Genomic DNA, 23576 nt, shown 5'->3' with positions numbered 1-23576 from the left:
GCGTACTTTTGGTGAACTGCATCCTCCCTCCCCTTCTCTAGAAGAAAGAAGAAAAAAAACAGCAGCATAGGTTTTTGTTTCTTTTTTAGAGATTTCTTAGGGTCAACAAAGTTTATTTTATCCTAAAATATAGGCATACCATCATGAAAAGTTTCATTTTTAGGTTGAATTTTATTTTCCTGCGTGAGTAGGGGATAAATAATGAATATTTTAGAAACTTTAGGACAAAATTCTAGCACCTACCCCTGTGAAGATGTAAAACCTCAACACACCACAATTTTTTTTCAAACGTTTTTGCAGGTTAAAAAAGGTTGAGAAACGTTAATCTTAACTACACAAAAAATTAAGCCAGCTACTTTGAGGTAATGTAAAGATTGCAAACTCCACCAATACAACCCGTTTGTCAAGAATATTTAAGTTCCGAGTATTCATTAGAGTTACACAGGAAAAAGGTCTTTGATGAACTTGTATTCTTTAACAGACTGTTTATTATAACATAACCTTTCATCCACTGTATAGTTCTGTCCAGTCTTTTTTTTTTTGTCAGATCCAGTCAATTTTTAGATTAGACTACCTGTCTAATCTAAAGTTGTAGAATTTTATAAATGTGTCAATTAGTTGAAAAGTAGAATTTGAATTATTACATTAAAAGCAGTATCCTCCTCTTTCCAGTGAAAATGTGAGCAGCATCAACATTTTGTACACCTTTTTGCGCTAAAACTTTTGTTGCTGTATATTCTAGCACAGAATTTCCATAAAACATAAGAAAGGAATGACTTTATTCTCATAACTTATATAAAATGTTACACAACATTCACATTCTTAAGTTATTGACTCACATTTATAACAATAAGCCAATGGATACTATACATGTTTTCAGAAGGAACTTCTTGGCTTTGAGTTAGTGAAGATGCAAAGATCATAGATAAATGAAAAGCTCTTATTTTTAAACCATTTATTTGTAAAAATAAAAAGTAGGAAATGCAGAAAGAAAACATGAAGACTTTTCAAAACAAAATAATGAAGGTTAATAAAATGTTCTTCAATTCCAACAAAGAAATTGCATTGGAAATTAAACAGAAAAATAAATAACATTGAAAATAAAAAAAAGCTGTACATAAATAAGTTGTTGGTAAACCAATAAGCAACATAATTTAAATAGACAGTAACTATGCAATGAAGATTTTCTGAAGCTATTATTTTATCACAATTAGGTTCTCCTACGTTTCGCAACTGGAGTTACTTTTTTCGAACTATCTTCTGCTCTTTGCCTTTTAGAACCTTTCTTAACATTGTCATTTGCATCACCTTTTACTACTGGAGATGATTTTCTGGAAGCTGAAAAAAAAAAGAGAAAACAATTATTAAAAAAAAAATGATTTGAATTCTGACATTTTGAATTCAAATTATGTGTTTCTCAATCACTCGACTCATTGGGGTTATTGTTTCTAGAAACTCCTCCCCGGTGATTACATGTGTATAGTTGTGTGTGTATGTGCATGTGTAGGCTTGTGTGTGCATAGACGTGTGTGTATACAGGGTTGTTTCTGAACTCTTGTGCAAAACTTTATGAGGTGATAGTACATATCACGACAAACAATATAATAGTAAAAATAAGGGTCACAAACATCTTCCGAAGGAGATAGAAGGCATTAAAGTTTAGGGTCCAAACTTTCAAATGATCACAAAGAACGGAAAAATTGGTCGATTCGTTTGCGGTTTTCACTAAAATTATTATTTTTATCAGTATTTTCTTGAAAATAAATTTTGAAGATGAGAAGTTTAAAAAATGCCAATAGAGGGCGCTTTAGGCTTTGGAGCAACGAATAACTATTTTTTACCGTTATTTTGGAATCTCATTAAATGTTTTCTAATGCTTGGACTTAAGCTTAAATTTTCAGGTTAAAATCAGAATCATTGGGCGTGATTAAGTCGTGCAAACTGAAATGTGTTCCGAAGTTAAAATACAATTTGTCACAAAAATATATTCACACAGAAGGAAATGAACAATCTTCATGAAACTTAAAATGCATGTAGTCTATGAGAAGATATAAAAAAGATTACAAATTCAGAACAAAAGATTGTTTTATTAAGAAGATATGACACAATAAAGGTTACAAAACCGGAAGTAGCATAGCCTCCTCTAGCAGCTATACAATACAAAACACAACATGGTATGGAGTGAAATAGGTTACCAATGATCACCGGGACTAAATCGGGATTCATCGTTGAAGACAATATGCCTGCCTTCTCTCGCAACCCAGCTAATCAAGTGTAGCAAAAATTTAACCCATCGCAATTAATGCCGATTCTAAATACCAGCGTTTTCCAGTCTACTACAGATTGTTTTTCTTGGTATCATCAGGTTTTTCCTAGGTGTTAAGCGGTATGGAACTAATGTTAGCGACCTTGTTGATACAGTAGTGGCATGGGTGCAAGACCTTCCGTCTTGGGCAAAATTTCCGAGACGGAGGTCAGGATGGAAAGAAATTAAATAACTTTCCTTCAGTTTTTATTTAAAAAAAAATTAGTGTTTAAAAAATATGCTTTAATTACTGAACCTTTCCATGACCACGAATTTACATCGACATTCTCTTGATTTTCCGCCATGGGTTTATCTTGTTTGCAACATGCTTTTGGAGGAGTGGCTTTTAGACTCGCGCCGTTTGACTTTTTTTTAGGTAGCTCTGTTATTTCCTACTTACTGCATTGTAGACCGTGGAGTTGCTAGGTATTCTCGCAAATTTTTCGCCTTTCGTTCCTATTCGAGACATGCTTTGCCATGCTTTCGTTTATTCTCATTTGCGTTTTTTTTTGCAAATTTTCATGCATAAATGAAAATTATGTGCGATCTTAAATTGTCTTAGGATCGAATCTGAATCACCGGTTGAGAGCAATTGCTGACGGGATGATAAGTTTACGCCACATCAAAGGGTGTCCAGGGGATACAGGGATGCATTAATTACAAAGGGCAATTCAGGGGTGCATTAATATCAAACACCCTTTTCAGATTTTTCATTCATACTAGGTTGTCCCAAAAATTGGAATTTTTAGCATTATGGAAACATTTTGTTGCTTTTGTTATGTATATGTACTTTGCAGGTAAATTTTAATTTTTTTGCAAGTTTTTACGAACTTTTAAGACACTCAAGTACTACATATTACCCACATCCAATCAATAAATCTTAATATTTTAAAAGTTATAGCATAAAACATTAAGCAGTCACTACAAAAAAGAAAGGAGGGGGGGGGGGGGGGAATACATTAAGCAGCAAGTTCATTTGTAATCTTTACTAATAATAAAGCGCAAAGTTTGTCCGGATATCCAACCTCTGTCAGGATACCTCTCTGTGACGCACAGCCTAAACCGTTTGGCCGATTTTCATAAAATTTGGTACAAAATTAGTTAGTAGCATAAGGGTGTGTACCTTGAAGCGATTTTTCGAAAATTCGATTTTGTTCTTTTCTATTCCAATTTTAAGAACATTTTACAAAGCAAATAATCATAACATGGACAAGTAAATTACTAAATTGTCGTAACAAAGAACCGTAACATGTGGCGAGCAAACTGGTGAAAAATTCATCATCCATTATTTGTAAATAAACAGGCGAACCAAATGATTTTTTAATTTTCTACTATGGAGGAAGCGGTGCAGGTACCGCTAGTATTAAATAAAAGATACTGTTTAAAAAATATTTATTTCAAAGCAGAAGAAATGAAAGTAAAGAAAATATTCTAAATAAATTCATTTAAATAACTGTGGAGTAAAAAATTCATAAGCTAGATGCAATTTAAACAATGATCATTCACAATAATTGCATCTAAGTATTTAAAGAAAAATAATAATCCCAAAAGATAAATAAAATAACAGTTGCAAGGAATCTCCAATCAGATAAAATATCGAGAAAAAAACCCACTGTATTTTAAATGTGGGAAAAAAGGAGATGATAATATCAAATGTAACTTAAAATAACTATTCAAGCATTGTCAATGGATTGACTTGCTATCTATCAATCACAAAATGAATAAAAATTGGGGTAGAGGGAAACCATATTAAGCAATTATGATTTTTCATAAAAGTCGCATGTTCTTTAAAAATGCACATATAAAACAAAAATTTAAAAAAAAAAGAAAGAAAAAAAGATTAATTGCCAATAAATAGGCACCACACAAAGGCAGTAAACGCAGGGGTGATAGTGGAGTCAAATAAAATTTTTCGAAGATAGTGTGAAACTTATGTGAAATCATTGAAAAAAAAAAACATTTTGAAAGTTTCTTTTTTAAAATAATTTTTCAGTTTTAGAATGTTGTCAGCCCAAAATTTTTGGAAACTGCAACCCAAAATTTTCGGATCACAAACACCACTGTTTGAACGGTAAAGGAGACAATGTGTGTAGGGATAGATTCCTCACAGTATTCACCACTCTACCCAGTTAGCTTTGCCCCAAGAACAGAATCAACAGTATCAGGGCTGACATAGAGCTACCGTAATCTGTAAAACGTTGCTAAGTAATGTATTTCTAAAAATTTGAATCCCTTTTTCTCAAAGAAAGTTTAAAACTGTCATTGCTGACACCTGTGGCAGATTACTAGATTGCCCCTTGAAAAATTCAATCCTTATAGTGAATTTATAGACCTAAACTACTTGATAATGGGAGAGGAAAAAATCTTTAGATGAAAAGTCTAGTCTCTTGCAATGCCAAACTAACTGTGGAAGGTTAAAGCATATAGGCAGGCGAAGTCAGCTGCTGACGTTTCTGGTCATACCCTTTTTTTAACGATGTATAATAGTGAAAAGAAAAATATTTAGTAGTTTGATATTTCCCCATTCTTTTTATTAGTTGCGGTAGGGGGAATGGTGACCGCTAAGCTTGTATTTTTAACACACAAACATTAATATATGTATGAAATACATTACCTGGAGTAACAAGGTGTTCAGTATCGTCAGCCTTACTCCCTTTACTTGTTGAGCTTGAATTTTTCGCATCAAGTTTTTGCTTGTTACCAACAGAGTCACCTTTCTTTGAATTTGTTTCTACATCAATTTTTTTCTTATTACCATTACCACTATCATATTTCTTTTTTACATTATTTTCAGTAGACAATGTTTTTCCTTTTTTATTAGCAACTTCTTTTTCGTTTTTTACTTTCTTATTATTATCAGGAGCTTCAGATTTTCCTTGCTTTGCAATAGTACTATTTTGTTCTTGTTTAAGGAACTTCTTAGAAGCTGAGTTAGTAATACTAGTTTCAAGTTTTGAATTTCTTTTAGTGTTAGCTGGACTAGCACTTCGCTCTGACCTAGATTTTTTTGACACAGTAGCATCTATTTCATCTTTAACAACTGGTGCAGATTCAGGTTTTACAGCTTTCGTTGAAAATGGACTGGAAGATCTTTTCACCTTATTTGTTTTTAATACTGGAGTGTCAAATTTCAATTTAGCAGTATTTTCAACTGTTGGCGATTTTGGCTCATTTTTAATGTTATTTTTACCTATCTTACTAACAACAGGAGTGACAAAAGTACTTTTGGAAGTAGAAACAGGGGTACTGTTTTGCTTTAACTTTGTAGAAGATAGTTTCTTTGACACTTTCAAGGCAGTGTTAGTTTTTGGCAACTCTTTTTCTGATGTAGAACGTTCAGGTTCAACTCCAAGCTGGCTGGCAATCAATTCATCATATTCTTCTGGTAGATCAAAAAGCTGCTCATCATTTGGAAAAGGGAGATCTTCTGACTCATGCTGTAAAAAAATAGCTATTAATAGCAATTGAATGCAACATTATTAAAAGTTTGTAATGATTTTCTACCAAAAGTAGATTTTAAATACTTTCAATTACCAAAAGGGGCAGGAGGAGGGCATATAGATTCAAAATGCAAATAAATTTGAAAACGGGTGTATGGGCAAGCAACTTGACTTATAAAATTTTTGTGCAAATCGACATTAATAGTCATATTACATGTAATTTTCCCACTAAGCGGCAAAATTTCATAATTTTTGATCTTCAAATTCGAAGCGCTTTTTTCGTTTTGAGCAATCACATATAGGGTAACTCAATTTCAGAAATAAAATGAGATTTTGAAGGGGTACTAATGGGCTGTCCTTAAATGATGTGTGATGTCGCACTTTTTTTCAACATATTTGACCCCTTCTTCTTTTGTCACAAAGTATCACACTTCACCATACTCCTCCTCTTGTCACATGTGATATTTTTTACAAACTTAGAGTCATAACTGTATGATGTCACTTTTTGTTACCCTCTCTCTTCCCCTTGTCACAATTTAGTGAATCCGTCTCCTTTCTCGGCATGACAACACTTGTGGATGACCCTTTTTACGATATCATAACTGATTTAAAAAACAATTGTTTTTTAACACAATCACTTAATATAGTACATCTACTTATTCATTTTTAAATATTTAAATAATAATTAGACAAACTGACTTTTGCTGCTGAGAGTGTGGTGGAGGGAAAAGCAATAATCATCAAACTTGAAAAAATAGCCAATCACCAACATGTTTTACTTCACTTATGAAATATATTAGTCATCTAAAATTATTTTCACCTTCAACTTTTATGACTTATGTGATCAATTTGTAAATCACACCTTTATGAAAAAAATAAATATACAAAATTACTACATTTAAACTGCCCTAATACGCTCTTGTGACGAAGTTAAGTTGTCGATTGATGTATTTTAAGTTACTGTCATAGAGGAAGATTATGTAGTCTTGAACTAAAAAAGAAGGAGTTTTGAAGGAACTAAAACCAAAATGAAGGAGTTTAAAGGGCTCTTCAAAAAACAAACCTAAATGAAGGAGTATTGGAGGAGTTTTGAAGGAGCATACAAACCCTGATGTATGATAACCTGAGTTGGTAAATTTTTTTTTTTTTTTTGTTTAAACTGAGATTATTTGGTTTAAATACTATTCATAAAAAAAAGTTTGATCTTTCCTAAGTCATGAAGATTTAAAGAATTAATTATTAGTAAAAATGATAAGTAGGATTTTTTTCTGAAAGTAGGACTCTTCTTACTCAAGTAAGGAAAAGCAGGAAAAGTAGGACAAAAATGAGCCTTGCATATGTTAAATTTTAAAACCTTTCCAGACTATGAAGGCACACCTCTATCTGGATTGATATGAACTATACCAAAATGAAGCACTTATAGTTGGGACAAACCTAACCTGGTGGCATTGTGAAGGCTATGCAGATTTCAATCACAGCATCAAGAATCATAAGAACAAAACTGAACAGAATACTACAAATGAAGTCTCACCAAACTTCTATGTAATGGCAGAAGAACCTTCTTAAATTTGTTTGAAATCGATCAATTGATATAATCAAACATTCTGTTGGTTTTATAACTTGCCATGCTGCACTGTTGATTAAACTTGAAATACTGATTCCAGACATCCAGATCAAGAACATTTTTTGTCTAAATAATGACTGAACCCTGTAAATAATTACTAGTATGCTTATTTCCATATCCTAAGAGTAGCACTTGACATTTCCCAAAATTAATTGTCATACCCCACTTATCTGCTCACTTAGTAATATGATCTAAATGCTCTTAAAACTTATACTTGTCCTTCACTTTCTACATTCCCCATAACTTTGACATCACCAGCAAAACAATTCATGTTTCCAGAAATATTTTCATGAATGTCATTCATAAAAATAAACAATATAGGCCCCTTAAAACTGATACTTGAGGAACCCAAGTTGAAACATAATTTCATTTAGAATAAATTCACCCTTTCAACTTTTTTTTTTCCTTCCAGTCAGGCAATTTTTTTACCCAAAGTATAAGTTTTCCTCCTATTGCTATATTAGATAGTTTTCTGAGAAGAGCAACATGCAATATATCTTGTGCGGTCTGCAAGTAATATCATTATGTCTAAGCTATTGCATACACTAACATCGTTTCTAACTAGTTTTTGGATTATTCACGAGTTTGCTTATCCAGTTAAATGCCACCCTATTCCACGGACAATTGGGAGTTTACTGTATTAATTTTGAATTTTGTTAAAAGAGTAAATAAATTACTTACCAATGCAGCCATATCATACATAGATTCTAAATGATTCCATATGGCTTTTGAAGTTATCTGTCGATTAATGTAGGTACTGAATTTTTGATGAATGCAAAGCATCATGAAAGATCTGTTGACACCTAAAAGAGATTTTTTATATTAAAAGAAACCTTTGGTAAAACACAAGGATATCCTTCCCAAAAAAATTAAGAAGACAGTATTGTGAATATTACCATAATCCGAGGGCGGATCCAGACAGAATTCTCGGAGGGGGCCACTTGGAAAGATACAATGCTTTAAAATTTTTTTGAAGTTTACAAATATTAATATAGTCCACCTTTAACTAGAGCATTTTTTAAGGAATTTTCACTAGGCGATGCAAGTTTAACATAAAGGCTGTAACCTTCCCAATAATTGTCCTCTTTTCTTAACAAAAGTGTGCGTATATTGTCGCCTCAAAGTGGTGTATTCCTGTAATTAGTATTGTGCTCTGAGGTGACTGTATATTACTTCTGATCTAAGGGGAAGCAATATGAACCAACCGTAAGTATCATATTAACTCCCAAGTAAAGGGGGCATGAGGGTTTCTCCCCTGGAAAATTTTCGAATTTGAAGTTTTAAAAACGCATTTTAGACGATCTTTAATAATGTTAGGGGAGAAGAGGTTTATTGGCGCTCCCCTGTCTATTTTTCGGAATAGTAGCTCTAAGAATGCAGTTTTAAACGATATTTGATGATGTAAGAGGGAGGAGAGATTTGAGGCCCCATCTAAGGAATTTTTTCTGATTTGTAACCTTAGAAATGCATTTTAACTGTCTTTTGTAATATTAAGAACACGGGTGTGCCTCCCCCCCCCTTGCCGTTTTTAGAAATTGAAACCTTAAAAACGCAAACATTATCTCCAATAATGTTAAGAAGAGAAAGGTTTGGGGTTTCTCCGGCAGATTTTTTTTGCTATTGTAGAGCCAGAAACGCAGTTTAATATGATCTTTTTGTCGTGATACCTGGATCAGAAATTCTTATGCCCACACGAAGAAATTTTTCTAATTTTCAGGCTTAAAGATGCATTCTAGTTATCTTTGGTAATGGTAGAAGAGGGGAGAGGTTTGGAGCGAAATTGTAGCACCAAAAAGGATGTTTCAGACTATTTTTGGTGATGTTAAGGGGAGGCCCAGTAGCAGAAACTTTCTAGCAAGTCTGCGACACTATTTTGGGCAGTTGAAAATAATCTGCAGCATTATTATTAGTTTTATTTTAAGTTTTCATAAAATACAAAGTCCCTGGTAAAGGTCAAGACTCAGAAATTTTCCAACTGGCCAGTGGCCACTAGAGCCGAAAAACTTAGTAGTCAGCACTGTAGCCGAGTTTTAAGGTATAGAAAAAGTGGGGGGGGGAGCAGTTTTACTAATTTTATTAAAATAAATAGAACTCTGTGCACTATGAAAAACAATTATTCAATACATATTTATTTAAATATGAAAGATTTAAGTTAAAATGAGTTTTTGATTTCTTTGAAAATGAATAAATAAATAAATTAGTAAAGTTGGCAGGAAACTGCATTTCAGATGAATGTTTTAGTTTACAACAAAGCTTCTAAATCAAAGAGGATCAAATACAATTGTGCAGATAATAATTCACATGTTTCATGAAAATAATTTTAAAAGAAAACAGGGGCGTAGCTAAGGGGGGGGGTTTTGGGGACAAAACCCCCCCCCCCCCGAAAAGTTAGTCTCAAAAAAAAAAAAAAGAGAAAAAGAGAGAAGAGAAAGAAAAAAAAAAGAAGAAAAGGGAAAAATTCCAAGCGATTATACATACATACATATATATATATATATATATATATATATATATATATATATATATATATATGTATATATATATTAGTATATATATATAAGAAGTAACCCCCCCCCCCCCCCCGAAAGTCGGGTCTAGCTACGCCACTGAAAGAAAACATGATTTATTGTACATTTTATGTTATCTTCAATAGTTTGTGTTGAGGTAAAGATAAAATTCTGTTTTTGGAAACTAAAGCAAGTAATAGGCTCGTCTATTGCCATTTTGCATATGACCAAACACGGCGTCTACGCGAAACATTCACGCTTATAAATAGATTTCTGAATGTGTTATTTCAAAATCCTTAAAAACTACAATTTAGATGAAATAGTCAATTTTTAGCACATTAGCCACTAAAGCAATAAAGATAAAATAATATTCATGAGATGAAATTTTGCATTTTCAAGAAAATAGTTAAGAATTATCAAAAAAAAAAAAAAAGAGGCACATTTTTGCATAATTTTCAATAGTTTCATTGCAATAAATATCCTATTCCGTTTATGAAAATGTAGACAATTAAAGAGTTTCGTACCAACATCTTGGGTATGACTAAACAAAGGGACTATGCCAAAAAATAAGATATAAATTTCTGAATTTGTTGCAAAAAATAATTTAAAAATAAAAATCCTCATGAGACTACACTTTAGTTGAAAAGTTTTTAGTCCTTTTGCACTCAAAGCAATGAAGATAAGGTGAAATTTTAAATATAAAATTTTTAGTTTCTCAAGAAAATTATTTAAAAAAAAAAAAAAAAAAAGATTTGCTACTTTTTAAGTTATTTTCACCAGTTTTTAGTAAATAAAACATCCAGTTCTGCTTTGTTTTTCAAAACCTAGGCACTTAAGCATCTTATCTACTTTGATCTTGTGAATGACCAAATATGGGGATTATGCTTCTAGCTGAAATGCTGAAGCATCCGCCTTTCCGATCAAAAAACGATAGGACCAGTAATTTTCGAAATTGAAGCTCCAGAAACTTAACTCTTGAAGACTTCCATCGATGTTAGGGAGGGAGGAGTTCTCCCTCAGAAACATTTTGCAGCTCAAGTGCTTAAAACAAAATTTAGGCCGATCTTGAACAATGTTGGCATTTTACAAGCTATTTTTTAAAACGTGGTTTGTAGACAATCTTTGGTAACATTAACAAGTGGACGAGGAATGGTTTGGATGGTCCCATATTAAAAAGTGAATGAAGAATAATTACATAGCACTGCAAAATGCCAGGTTAAAACTGAAATCTAACTTTAACTTAAAGCGCAATCATTAAATGTATAACTTTTTATCAGACACTTACTAACATATATATCCCTTTTCTTCCCCCCATGGGAAAGTAAAGACAAGCCCATTATGCTAAATAAACTCAAATATTTGGTATATACTTGATATTTTTGAAATTTTCATGGGGTGGCCATGCCCTCCCTCTGGCATTGTTTCCATTCTTGTTAGAATTCACATGAACTAAAATAAAGTTTTTTTTTTTTCAGTTTAAGCTGGGAAAGAGGGTTTAAAAAACTATTCTTGCAACTTCCTCAGTGTGGTTTTATGGCTCCCCGGCGTTGTTTTTTATATTCTTGTTAGACTTCGAGGACTTTTCTATATTTAGCTCTAAAAAAGGTTTTTAACTATTTTTGAAACTTTTTCAGGGTGGCCTGGCCCCCTTTTATTTTTTCCTTATTGTTAGACTTTGTATTATAAGAGACATTTATTGCAGTTTTGCTCAAAAAAAAGGGTATTTTAACTATTCTTGAAATTTTCTTAGAGGGGGCCATGACCCCCTTCCTGGATCCGCCTATGCCATAATCCCATAATGCAGTGCAATCCCATACCACTATCCACCAAAAGTGGAAGGTAGGAGAAAAATAGGGATGTCAATTTATAAAAGTTGATGATACAGGGATAAGATCGGTCAGAAAGCGAAAAAAAGGAAATAAAAAAATTGGTGCTAAAGAATAATACTCAAAAATGCATCAAGCTCCCAGGAAATAGTCAATATTTTTGGATTTTAGGCAATATCCAAAAACTCAGCTGAAAAAAATTGCTAATTTACTAATTTTATAAGTGCAATGAAATTTTCTCAAGACTAATAAGGCTTTAAATTTTTGGCAAGAAATAAATTATAGTATATTGTTCTTGAAGCATAGTATTCTACAATTTCCAATTATAAAGAAAGTCAGGAAAATGCCTTATGCACAAAGTATGGATACAATAGATTAGAGACGTACCGAGTAGCACTTTAGCCGAGTATAGAGTTGCAATTATGTTTTAAGAAGAATCACCGACACACATGTGACGAATTTTGAACTCATTGCAACAGTAGTATAGACCTCCATGTTCAAATAATAATTTTTAAAACAATTTTGATTGTGTGTCAATAATTTTACAAATAAGTTATTTTTTAAACTAAAAATGAACAAAAATCAATCTATATTTCTAGTCCACCAAACATAAATAATTTTTAAAAGCAAATGAAACAACGTTAAAAGCACAAATGTGCAGGATCACTGCAGACAAGTGTTTCTGCATTACAAGGAACGTTTTTTTCAGTGCATAAAATGTGAGCTATTGAATGTAAAAAAATACGACTTTTGTCGGATGTCTTTAACTCCATAAGCTCACATTTTGTGCATTGAAAAAAACAATCCTTGTAATGCCAAAACACGTGTCTGCAGTGTTTCTGCACATTTGTGCTTTTAATATTGCTTTATTTTTTAAGAAAAGGTATTTTTATGCTTCTTATAAATAATTTTGTTCGTGGCAAAAATCTATTTAATATTAACAAAATTTCATATTTTCTGTACTTATCTTTTTTACCCCATTTTTAATAAAAAATAAGATTCATTAACTTTGGGGCATTAAAATATAAGATTTACTCCATTGAAGCATAACAATCGTCACTGTTCTCAAAATTTGAATTTTACTTGTAAATGATTGCTGTATATTATATGCTTGCACTTTTTTATAAATTGTAAAATCTGCTTTGAACAATATTCAATTTTTACAACTACTCGCTTTTACAACTATCAGCTTTAGGGGTCCCGCCCCCTAACACCTCCCACTTTTTTGGTGCACCACTTGCCTACGATAAAAAATCAAAATTATGGGAAACCCTATTTTCTGTTTTTCTAAATAAATTCAACATTGCAGGGGCGTCCTGCCCACTCCCCTAAGATCAAGGGTGCACGTCCTCTAAACATCGCAAAAGACCCCACTCCCCCAAAAAAAAGAGAAAAATACCACTTAAAAACAAATCTCACAAAAAATTTCAATGGCCCAATCTGCACCATGACCCCCCCCCCCCCAGGTGGGCACCCTGCATGATGTTTTTCTAATAAATGAACCTTATCTTGTGCTTTACGTACTGTTTATTTTTTGTATACACATATAAATTTAAATATCCTACCATTTATATTTTTACTGTAAATTGTATTTTATGTTTGTATCTAAATTTATGGGACAGGGTGTAAGTTCACTAAAACTGCAAGAACTTGTGACGAAAGCTAAAGACAACAAATTAAAATAAGAATTTAAACTTAACAAATTTTTATTCATCTCGATATTGTACACAAATGTAGCTGTCATGCACACCTTATTTCTCAAAAAAATCATCTTACCTTGTTACTTTGGGCAAAAACAGGAAAATGTTTCAAAGAATATACCCAATGTCAAAGGGTGATGGAAAAGGGGGGGGGGGGAGCTAGGTTTTCCATAAAACTTGATCATCCCAATCCACTACAAGAATGGAACAGATTTTTATCAAGTAAAACAGACTACCAGGTAGGCGAAAGTGGGCTGCTATATTAGCAATTGATTGCTCTTTTGGCATTTTTTAAAGTTCATCAGAAAATGAAAACAAATTTGACAGTGAATATTATCTTAAAATTAATAATTTAATAAAATTGCAAAAAAAACCGACTAAATTCTGTAAATACTGACCAATTTTTTAAATACTGACTTTAACTGACCAGTTTTATGCCCTGTATATTTAGTTCTCAAATAATAGCATTGTTCAGATCGTTACTTTTGGACATACATCAAACTTCCAACTTCCTTTTTTTCTAAAATCGTTTGCAAAATAAATAATATGTCTTTGCTTTTTTAAATAAGAAAAATATTATAAAAAAATTATTCAGTTTGAGATTTATACCCTTAATTTTTTTTTTTTTTTGAAACATGTATGGAAATAATTTTGAAAAAAAAATTTTTTTTGAAAGTACATTTGCTCAGTTAACGTTTTGAATGTCCAAAATTGTGCCTTTTAGCAAAGAAAACATTTTTTAAAGGGTATTTGAAGAGCGTTTTTTTTTCATAATTTATGCCAATTCTTGTCTCTATACAGTATTATAATTTAACTCAAAATTTTTTTTGAGTTAATTAAAATTAAAGTTATTTGGCGTTGAAGCTTCAAAGTTGATGTCTCTGTTTGCTCCCACCTTATGAAAACTGCCCCAAATTTAGAAGATTTTTTGCAGTATTAGTGGGAATGAAGGTTCTAGGGTTCTATCCCCCAGAAAGTTGACGAGACTGAAGCATTAAAAAAGTAATTGCTAGCCATCTTTACTGTTAGGAAGACAGACACTTAATAGAAATAAAGGATTCAAAGCAATTTTCGACCATCTTCGATGAGGTTAGTGTAGGAGGGAGTCGATGGACCTCCACCGAAAATTTTGAAAAATTTAAACCCAAAGATAAATTTTAAACCATTTTTAATAACGTTGGCAAAGGAAAGAAGTGTGTGTTTGAAGGAACGCCTCTCAAAATTTTCGAAGGGGTAGTTTTAGTAGCACAATTTTAGATGATGTTTGGTGATGTTGAAGGGAGGGAAGAAGACTCTCTACACAAATTTTTTGGAATTGAGTCTTAAAAACGCTATTGTAAGCTAGTTTTTTGGAACATAAACGCAAAGGTATGGGGTTAAAGGGCTCTCCCCTGGCAATTTTTCAAAATTGAAGCTTCAAAAACAATTTACAATGAATTACCCCCCCCCCCCTCCCCTTCTAGTAAATCCACCACTGCATAGTGGTACTTGACTTACTTTGAGCTTTAGATTTTTGCTGTTATATCCTCGCTATATGAGACCGAAGGTTCACCACAGCAGGAGGTTTTTTTGCAGAACATTTACGAATTTATTTGAGTTTGCAAACAGTTTTAAACATTATCTATGCCTGCCAGGATGGCATTCTGATGCGTTCCCCAGCACCAATTCATCCCTGATCAAAACACCATTTAATAATGCTTTTATTTTCTCAGTTTTTTTTTTTTTTTCCAACTTTTCTTCAGAGAGGAACAGAATTAGAAGGTGAGAGAAGGGCTTTATTGTTAGAAAGTTGGTTCATTCATCTGTATAGAAGATGACTAAATTTCATAACTCATAGTTAAAAGGGGGAAAAAGAATTTTAATTCTATCATATCATAGTTTAGGAATACATTTTGGTTAAATTTGTGACTTGTGCTTTAAAAAACAACATAATTGTTCTTGCCACACTAAAGTAAAAAAAGCGGGAGGGGGGAGACTGACTTAAAAAATAGCATTAAGTCAAAAAAAAAAAGGTTATGCTTTAATTAATAGAACCTATTCATACCTTTTTTACATATTGCATTTTAAATGACCCAAACTCAAAAATCAAGAAAAAAACTAAACAGAGCCCCTGAAATAACTAACATTTCAATAAAAGTGCATGAAATATTGGATATACTAATACAATGTTGTTGGAACACCCAAATATAGAAAAAAATAGAGATTCATAATTGAATGACCATCATGTGTGAAACTACACCTATTAAGAAACAATATTTTCAAGCTTATAACAAATAATGCTATTTTAAATTTGAAGCATTAAGCCTTTCCTACATATGTATTGGATGCATTACGGTACGATATTCCATGAAAATTTTGGTACCTTAGTACACTTCTTATCAACAATCCATATCATAGACCAAAACAGATAATAATTACCAACAGGTTTGTGTCCTATCATTGCGTAAAACAAAAGAATTTCAACATTAACATCCCAATCGATGGTGTCCATCTCTTTTGGTTTATTCGCCATGTTCTGTTGAACCTTTTCACACAGTCGATTCAGAACATGAAGATAAGAATTCATCTCCAACATTGAGACAGCTTTAAAATTAAAGATCCAAAGAAAATATTTCTATTTATACTTTGCAAAGTGCGATAAAAAAAGAAGTCCCAAAACAAAAACCAATAATAGATAAATATTTAAATTCAGAATAAAATTTCGTTTTGCTTTTTTTCCCAACACAGCCAACTTCACGAGTAAACAACGTAACCGGCATCAAAAGAAAAAAAAATGAAAAAAGAATTATTTTTGTTGATTAAAAAAAAAAATCAATATTTAGGAAACGTACGGTGAAAATATACAAATAACGTTAAAGTTTTTATAAAAATGAAATGGACTATCGTTGGTCTCCGCGTGTTCGATCCCAGTGCTGAAAAGCCACGGGTAGGTGTGGATGCAGACTTAAGGGGGGGGGAGGGGGGCTGCTCGGGTATCAATAAAGTGTCAGATCGAAAAGGAATAAAGCATGAAATAGGAGATAAGCATTATTAATTAATTTTATAAGCAATCAGGCTAAAAGTCCCAAGCAAATGGACTTTTCTAGTTTCATAGGAATTTTAAGGGGGAGTTCACGGAGGTCCTCCGTCCCAATTTTCTAGCCACTTTCATTGTTTAGAGGTCGCTCAATCAGCAACGTGAAAATTCAGAAAAATAGCTCAATTTTAAGAAAAAAAAAGGAAAAAACCTAACTTTTGGAGGACCGCCTCCTAACTCCTACACCTCTTTTGACTCCCACTTTCGGTTTATGTGATAACGTCACGCTAGGTGTCCGGTTACTCTATTCGAACATACACGGTTTAGAGGCAGGGAACAAAATTACTCATATGCGAAAAACGGCGAAAAACTTTACTTTTCAACACAAAGGTATTAATTTATCTCAAATAACCAATGTCTATGCCATGTTGTTGAAACAAAAGACTTATAGATGGCGCCATCTGCTGAAATGTTTGCAAAAATAATGTAATATTATATTTCTCTTTAGGAAATACGCTAATACGCTAAGAGATTTCTAAAAAAAAAAAACTACCATGTCATCGTTATCAATGGGATTGATTCGGAAAAAGTTGAGCAGAAAAGAATTCAGTTTTGACAAATGAGAATAAAGAGAAAATGTATCGGAGTAACTTTACGAGGCTGTTTTTCAGTGGCAGATTTACAAATTTGGGCGCAAGCTCGTCGTTTCATTGTTTTCCATGGAGTGGCAACAAAATGAGCACAAAAATGCCTTTAATGTTTCGAAACTTTAGGGGAGAGAGAATTGAACCCCCCCCCCCCCCCCCGTCGATCGCCCAAATGACGGGCCTGATGTGGGATATGCCCATCGAAATTCTTTTGGAAACCCTTTTATCTTTTGTAAACATTTTTCAATGTGCAGTTTTGGATCCCTTTGGGCCCTTATGCCTTGGGGGTCCCTAGCAATTACCTGCCATTGCTGTTTTTATAGAAAAAAATTCTCTCAAATCTGCGAAACGTTTTCTCACTGAGAAAGAATTAATTCATTCAGAGAATCGGAGAACTCAGAAGGGGATTCGCATGGGCGGTCAGCCACATAGACGTCGACGGATGGAAGGGGGAGGGTGAGGGAAGGGACCCCCTCAATCATTGAGAATCGGACCCCCACAAAAGTTACGATTTGGAAAGATAAAATCAATTTATTTTGAGGAAACTCAAAACTGTTAATCTGTTAATGGGGTCGTTTCCAAAATTTTAAAAGTATTTTTTTCTGAAAGAGCATGCTTAAAAACATAGGATCTGAAATTTTTTTAAATAATTAAGTTTAATGTTTTAAAAAAATTACTTAAATCTGTGCGCTTTCATTGTTTACGCTTCTGATGACATCACAAATCATGAAATGCCATTCAGTGTAGCCATTCACAGAGCAAAATATTTAATTCGCATCTTTACTCACGTGTATTGGCAACGATATGGTTGATAGCAAGCGTAGAGCGCAATTTTAATTCGCTTCTTGATTATCATAACGTGGAACCGTGGTAGAAACAAGGAGGATAGAAGAAAGGAGACGCCCATCGTGGCAAAACCTGTCGCCAAAACCGTAACCGGTTTTTAACTGGCGAGGTGAAACGTCTACAAAAAACATTCGGCTTTGAAGGGCTTCATCAGTGCTATTTTGCCTAGAATGCTGTGTTTAATAGTGAATATTTTCTGTTCACTTAATTAATATGCCTTCTTGTGTTGCGCACGGGTATACAAACGGACCGAGAACGAAGTCTGTACGGGTCTAAAAATTCAATTTTTGTTCCTTGTAAATAAATACAGGCAAAAAATCTATTTTTGCTAACAGGGAAAACCGTGGTTTTTTCCACCCGTTGCAAAATACTTGCCAACCCTGGCAACACAACTTGAATAACTCATTTCTTGTTTAAAATATCTCTAAGGGGCGTGGTAGCCCGATCGGTAGAGTGTCGGATTCGGGGCCGGAGGGTCCTGAGTTCGAACCTCGATGGTCGAAGATCCACCGTCGTCATTAAAGGGGACTGGGCGACGTTAAATATGCTCGTGGTCTCAATGTCCTCCAAGTGAAACGATACCTCTGGGGGTGCTAACACCAGGTAGCCATTAGCTCCTGGACTAGTTCCAAATTCTCATTAACTGTTCGATCTGGTGATGGTGCTACCATCTATCGGTATATAAAATAATGGAGGCAAGGCACTTAGTATGCAGTCCTAGACATAAATACAGTTGTAGACAGTTGTGACTCGGAATCGGAATCGGAAAATATCTCTACTAGAACCATAAAAAAAAGGATAGAGCATCCTGTTATTTATTTATTTTTTTTCAATGGTTCAAAATGATAGAAACATCTATGCAGATATTGAAAGGCACATTACTAAATCCATTTGCAGGGTTGTGATATTTTAGTTATACATTTGCACTTTATTTCTAGAATTTTAAACTTAAGCTTTTAATTGTGCTGTACAAATCATAATTTTTAAATGCAAGAAAACTCTATAAATTTGCTAGTTCATATTACGATATATAATGATGATTCATAACAAAAACAAAAGTTTAAAATTCTAGAAATAAAGTGCGTAAAAATGTCTCACTTGTGCAAATGGCTTAAGCAATACATAAATCTTGAACTACAAGGCATTTTTTCTTTTTTTTTTGAACTAAGCTTATTGAAGAGAGCTCTTGACGAAGAAAATGTGATACAAAAGTTATTTAATTTTTTTTTTTCGCTGTTTTAAGGGTATTTTTTGAGAAATTAAAATTTTGTCACACATTTGTTTTACTTTCAATGTGTTAATATTCATTGTGTATAATGAAGACATTTTCTGTACTTTGTACATTTTGTAGTGCCTTCAAACAACGTACATTCTGTAGTTCTTTCAAACAATATTCAAAATTTAAGATTAAAAGCATCCACATTTATTAGTATAATTTATTTGTTACGTGTTTGTACTCTAATTCTAATTAAGAACTGTTTTAGACATATTTTTTCATTAATTAAGTGCGTTTAAGCTTCTGGAATTGTGTGATAATCAAGAAAAATAAATACTACTCTACATTCCAAAAATGCATTCACAAACAACAGAAATGAATAAAAATAAGAAGGGAAGAAAACTCCTGAAACATATATTCAGTAAATTACCGCCCATCAACCAGAGCTAAAGCAAAAATACGTGAAATACACCGCCAGCTCAGTCATTTCCAGCCGAGGACTGCAGTTTCGTGCTTATTAGCACTCATCAGCCCGGCATAGGAAAGTGACTGAGCTGGAGATGGAAAACCCCTTAAGGAAGCTGAAACCAACTCAAACCTCTGAGTTGAACCGAACCATTGCTTCGGTCACTCGTCTGGTCTGCTAATTCTATATTAGCTACCAGTTTGTTTCGCACTCTTGGCTTTCTTAAGGGGTTTTCCATCTCCAGCTCAGTCACTTTCCTATGCCGGGCTGATGAGTGCTAATAAGCACGAAACTGCAGTCCTCGGCTGGAAATGACTGAGCTGGTGGTGTATTGCACGTATTTTTGCTTTACGGTAATTTACTGAATATACCTTGCCTCGCGTTCAATCTTCGAGTTGAACCGAACCATTGCTTCGATCACTCGTCTGGTCTGCTAATTCTATATTAGCTACCAGTTTGTTTCGCACTCTTGGCTTCCTTAAGGGGTTTTCCATCTCCAGCTCAGTCACTTTCCTATGCCGGGCTGATGAGTGCTAATAAGCACGAAACTGCAGTCCTCGGCTGGAAATGACTGAGCTGGCGGTGTATTTCACGTATCCTGAAACAGATGTCTTTTTTCATTGTTGTATGTGATAAATAAAGCATATTTTTAGCTCCGACAATAAAAATTATGTAAGTGCCGCACATTTATCTCTTTTTCTGAACGTTTTCCCTATTGCTCTACATTGAATACCATTGCTTTCTTTGGTAGACTTTTATCCTTCTCCTCTACCCGCTCTGTCCGCGGCGGCAAGTTTACGGCTTTTGGCGTCTCCTCTTTCTTCTATCCTCCTAGGGTTGAAAGATGCGCCAAAGAGCATCATTTGTGACGTCATCAAGACCACGCCTTGTTTAAAAAATCGGACGTTTAAAAAAATTAATTAAAAAATAACTGTTGGGAAAATGAAAATATTTTCTAGGTTCATGTTATTTTTGCTTATTCTATCAATTTCAGTGACAAAAAGTACTACTTTCGACTGAAGGAAGCAACCCCATTCCATAAAAGACTATAATGCACAATTATGTAAAGCATAAATGTATTATGTGAATGTAATTGCGAAATGTTTCCATCCGTCCAGAACTAAATAAGTCTTCTTTCCCGTACACCAATGTTGACATTCTAGTATCTAAATATTATTCTCAAAATAAGTTTAAATCAATACTTCTTTCATGCATAACTTTTTAACATTTTATCTGATTTCTAGAAATAAAATATGCCTTGCTCATCTGAAGAAATATATGCGTAAAAATGAATAAACAAACAAAGTAGTAGCCCTTTTTAAACAAAGCAGCTAAAACATCTTTCCCATCAAAAAATCATTAATCGCTTTCAAAAAGAAATTTAAAAAATGAGAAATAATCAGCTCATTAAAATAAATATTGTTACGGATCCGGTGCCACTTCAAACTTTCTTCGAAATGACGATTCCAATCTTGATAAAAACACAATGAATTTATTTACAAATATTAACAATAGAGCAAGTAGCAATTGCAAACATCCAGCAATTAATCGAATATCGTTAAACACTGTACATTACTCAGTACACCACGCATTTAAATCCATAATACGTGAAAGGAACAAATTCGAAAATCACAGCGCAAGCGCTAATACATTTACAGACAGCAGTGAAAAACGAGACTAAACAGTTAGAAAGCAAAACCTACTCTTCCTCATTCAACAAGCGTTAAATACCCAGCGAAGAAACATCCAGAAAATCCTACAACGTTCTACCAATTTCTCATATTTTCTTTTTATATCATTCACAAATGTTATCAGGGGACCATATACATCATACGAATGGTGGGGGGTTGTATATTCATTACAAGAAACAATTTACAAGTTAAGTTATTACAATAATTTTAGATGAAAATTAATGGAATAAATGCCAAAATTAGCCAGATTACAACAAATTAATCATAAAAACAATTACTATTTACAAAATTTGTAACATCATATTGTGTCAAAAAAAAATCTTTTGTTTTTCGCCTATTTCCAAAAAATAATTTAAAGAATGAATAAATGTACTCTCAAAATAAATAAAAAACAACAAAATGTCGACTTAGAGAAATAATTTTCGTTATCAAAAAAAAAAAAAAAATAATAAATAAATAAAATAAATAAATAAATAAATAAATAAAAATAAATAAATAAATCCTCTTCGCATATCTTATGTAGAAACATAAAGGACTTCGAATTTCTCCGCCGAACACTGAATCCATAAATCAAAACTTTCGCATGAAAATAAAAACAAACCATATCAACAATAATTATTTCAAGGTAAAAACTACGACTGCGGAGCCGGAGTGGCACGCAATGTCCTTTTGGGGAAAAGGAGTCAAATTCGGGAGTCAAAGGTTTTTAATTCAAAGACTCGGAGTTGGAATCGGTCATTTTCCCTTAAGCCCGCAACTCTGCGAATGTTTGCGGCGTCGGAGTCAGACTTATTTTGAGATAAAGGAGTCGGAGTCGAGTCGAAGAAGTTAATCTTCCAAGAGTCGGACTTAATCATTTCCCCTCCGTATCTACATTTTTGCCAAAGCTACGGAATCGGAGTCGGAGTCATGGAGTCGGGATCCGACTAATTTTTGGAAACAGGAGTCGGACTTGGAGTCGACGGCCCTACAATTCTACGAGTCGGAGTTCAAAGTTGATCATCCAGAGCTATTTCTAACAAAATTTGTTTGAAGTAATTCCGCCTTGAAGTTCGGGATCTATTGACTTTTAGTTTCGCCGTAGGCGATGTTAAGGAATTTGAACTGTTCAATCTTCATCACTGTTCAATCACTTTTTGGTGCGTTCCATTTTCTCAACATTAGCTCCTTCTCTCGCGTGAACAGCTATCCCTGGAAACCTGAGCTCATTCCATTCTACAATAGCAAAATTCCGTAAACTTTCCAACAAATTAAAATCCTGAATTTGTCTTGTGTTTTTCTTGTTTTTACTTTTAGCTTTTATTTTATTTTCCAAATCTCTTTGACGAATTTTTTCAAGTTTTTGCGCTGAGCCAAAGTAGATTGTAATTTTTAGGATAGGAGAAATGTTGTTACTGTGAAATTTTTAAATAAAAAACCTTAAGAGAAATGAGCAGTACAACCATCATGCTACTACATAAAGTATTGTTACAAATTCTGTAAATAGTAATTATTGTAGGAACGTAACCTGTAAATAGTCTCCCGTAATGAATATACAACCCCTTTTTTATATGGCTAAAATATACGACCCCTATTCCCTTTTTGTTCATTGATAAAATTTGATAACGGTCAACGCATTTCGAGAAGCGTGTGGAATATTTGAGAAAATTCTTTTCGGTGTATTTAAGCCGTTGGCGATGGATAAACAGTCAGTTTCGTTTGATATTTCGAACCGAGAAGATTTTTGCTCTGTTTATAGCGAGGCATTTCGCTGTGTTGTTTTCGTATTTGGAAGTAAATACGTGTGTAAACGTTGAGTTTACGGTGTTGGGTGATAATTGCTTAATTGCTGATGAATAATTTGGCAGTTGTTGAAGATCTTTCCTGTACATAGTGTAAATAAATTTCCTGTGTTTTTATCAAGAACTGTGTCTTCATTTCAAGAAAGTGGAAGTCGCACCGAATCCGTTACAATTTTGGCGCCCAACGTGGGGCTACTTCTGGACTTTCTTGGAGTAAGTGTGACTTTGGACATTATTTTCATAAAGACTTTTTAAATTTGGACTTTGTTTTTATGGTGATTACTCGCGCAATGGATGAACAATTAAAACAACTTCTTGACGCAATCACCTCTGTGAAAAGTGATTTGACTGCAAGTTTTACTGCAAATCAGGAACAATTGAAAAATGAATTAGCGACTAACCAAGAACTGTTAAATAGTGATTTAACTGCTAAAATCACTACAAGTCACGATGAAATGAAAAGTGACCTAACGTCGATGAAAACCATGATGGAGAATCAACTAACCGCCAT

The 23576-nt window shown here is 33.4% G+C and overlaps 1 protein-coding gene across 2 annotated transcripts in view; it reads right to left on the bottom strand.

Moving 5' to 3' along the window:
* Nucleotides 1–782: 782 nt before the first annotated feature.
* LOC129225668 (uncharacterized) overlaps nt 783–23576 on the bottom strand; it is a 64331-nt gene continuing 41537 nt past the window's right edge. Inside the window, exons 1-4 of one of the 2 annotated variants that reach the window (XM_054860142.1) lie at nt 15821–16149; nt 8051–8172; nt 4920–5742; nt 783–1338 (exon numbers count right to left, since the gene is read on the bottom strand). In XM_054860142.1, the coding sequence (XP_054716117.1) occupies nt 1211–1338; nt 4920–5742; nt 8051–8172; nt 15821–15977 (1230 nt within the window). In that variant the 5' untranslated portion in view covers nt 15978–16149 and the 3' untranslated portion in view covers nt 783–1210. Of the gene's footprint in view, nt 1339–4919; nt 5743–8050; nt 8173–15820; nt 16150–23576 lie in introns of those variants that run through there. The other variant, XM_054860143.1, reaches the window with a different exon arrangement.

This window comes from Uloborus diversus, chromosome 7, assembly GCF_026930045.1.
Source record: "Uloborus diversus isolate 005 chromosome 7, Udiv.v.3.1, whole genome shotgun sequence".
NCBI lineage: Eukaryota > Metazoa > Arthropoda > Arachnida > Araneae > Uloboridae > Uloborus > Uloborus diversus.
Note: the sequence above shows the minus strand (reverse complement) of the source record. Positions and strands in the feature narration are given on the sequence as shown.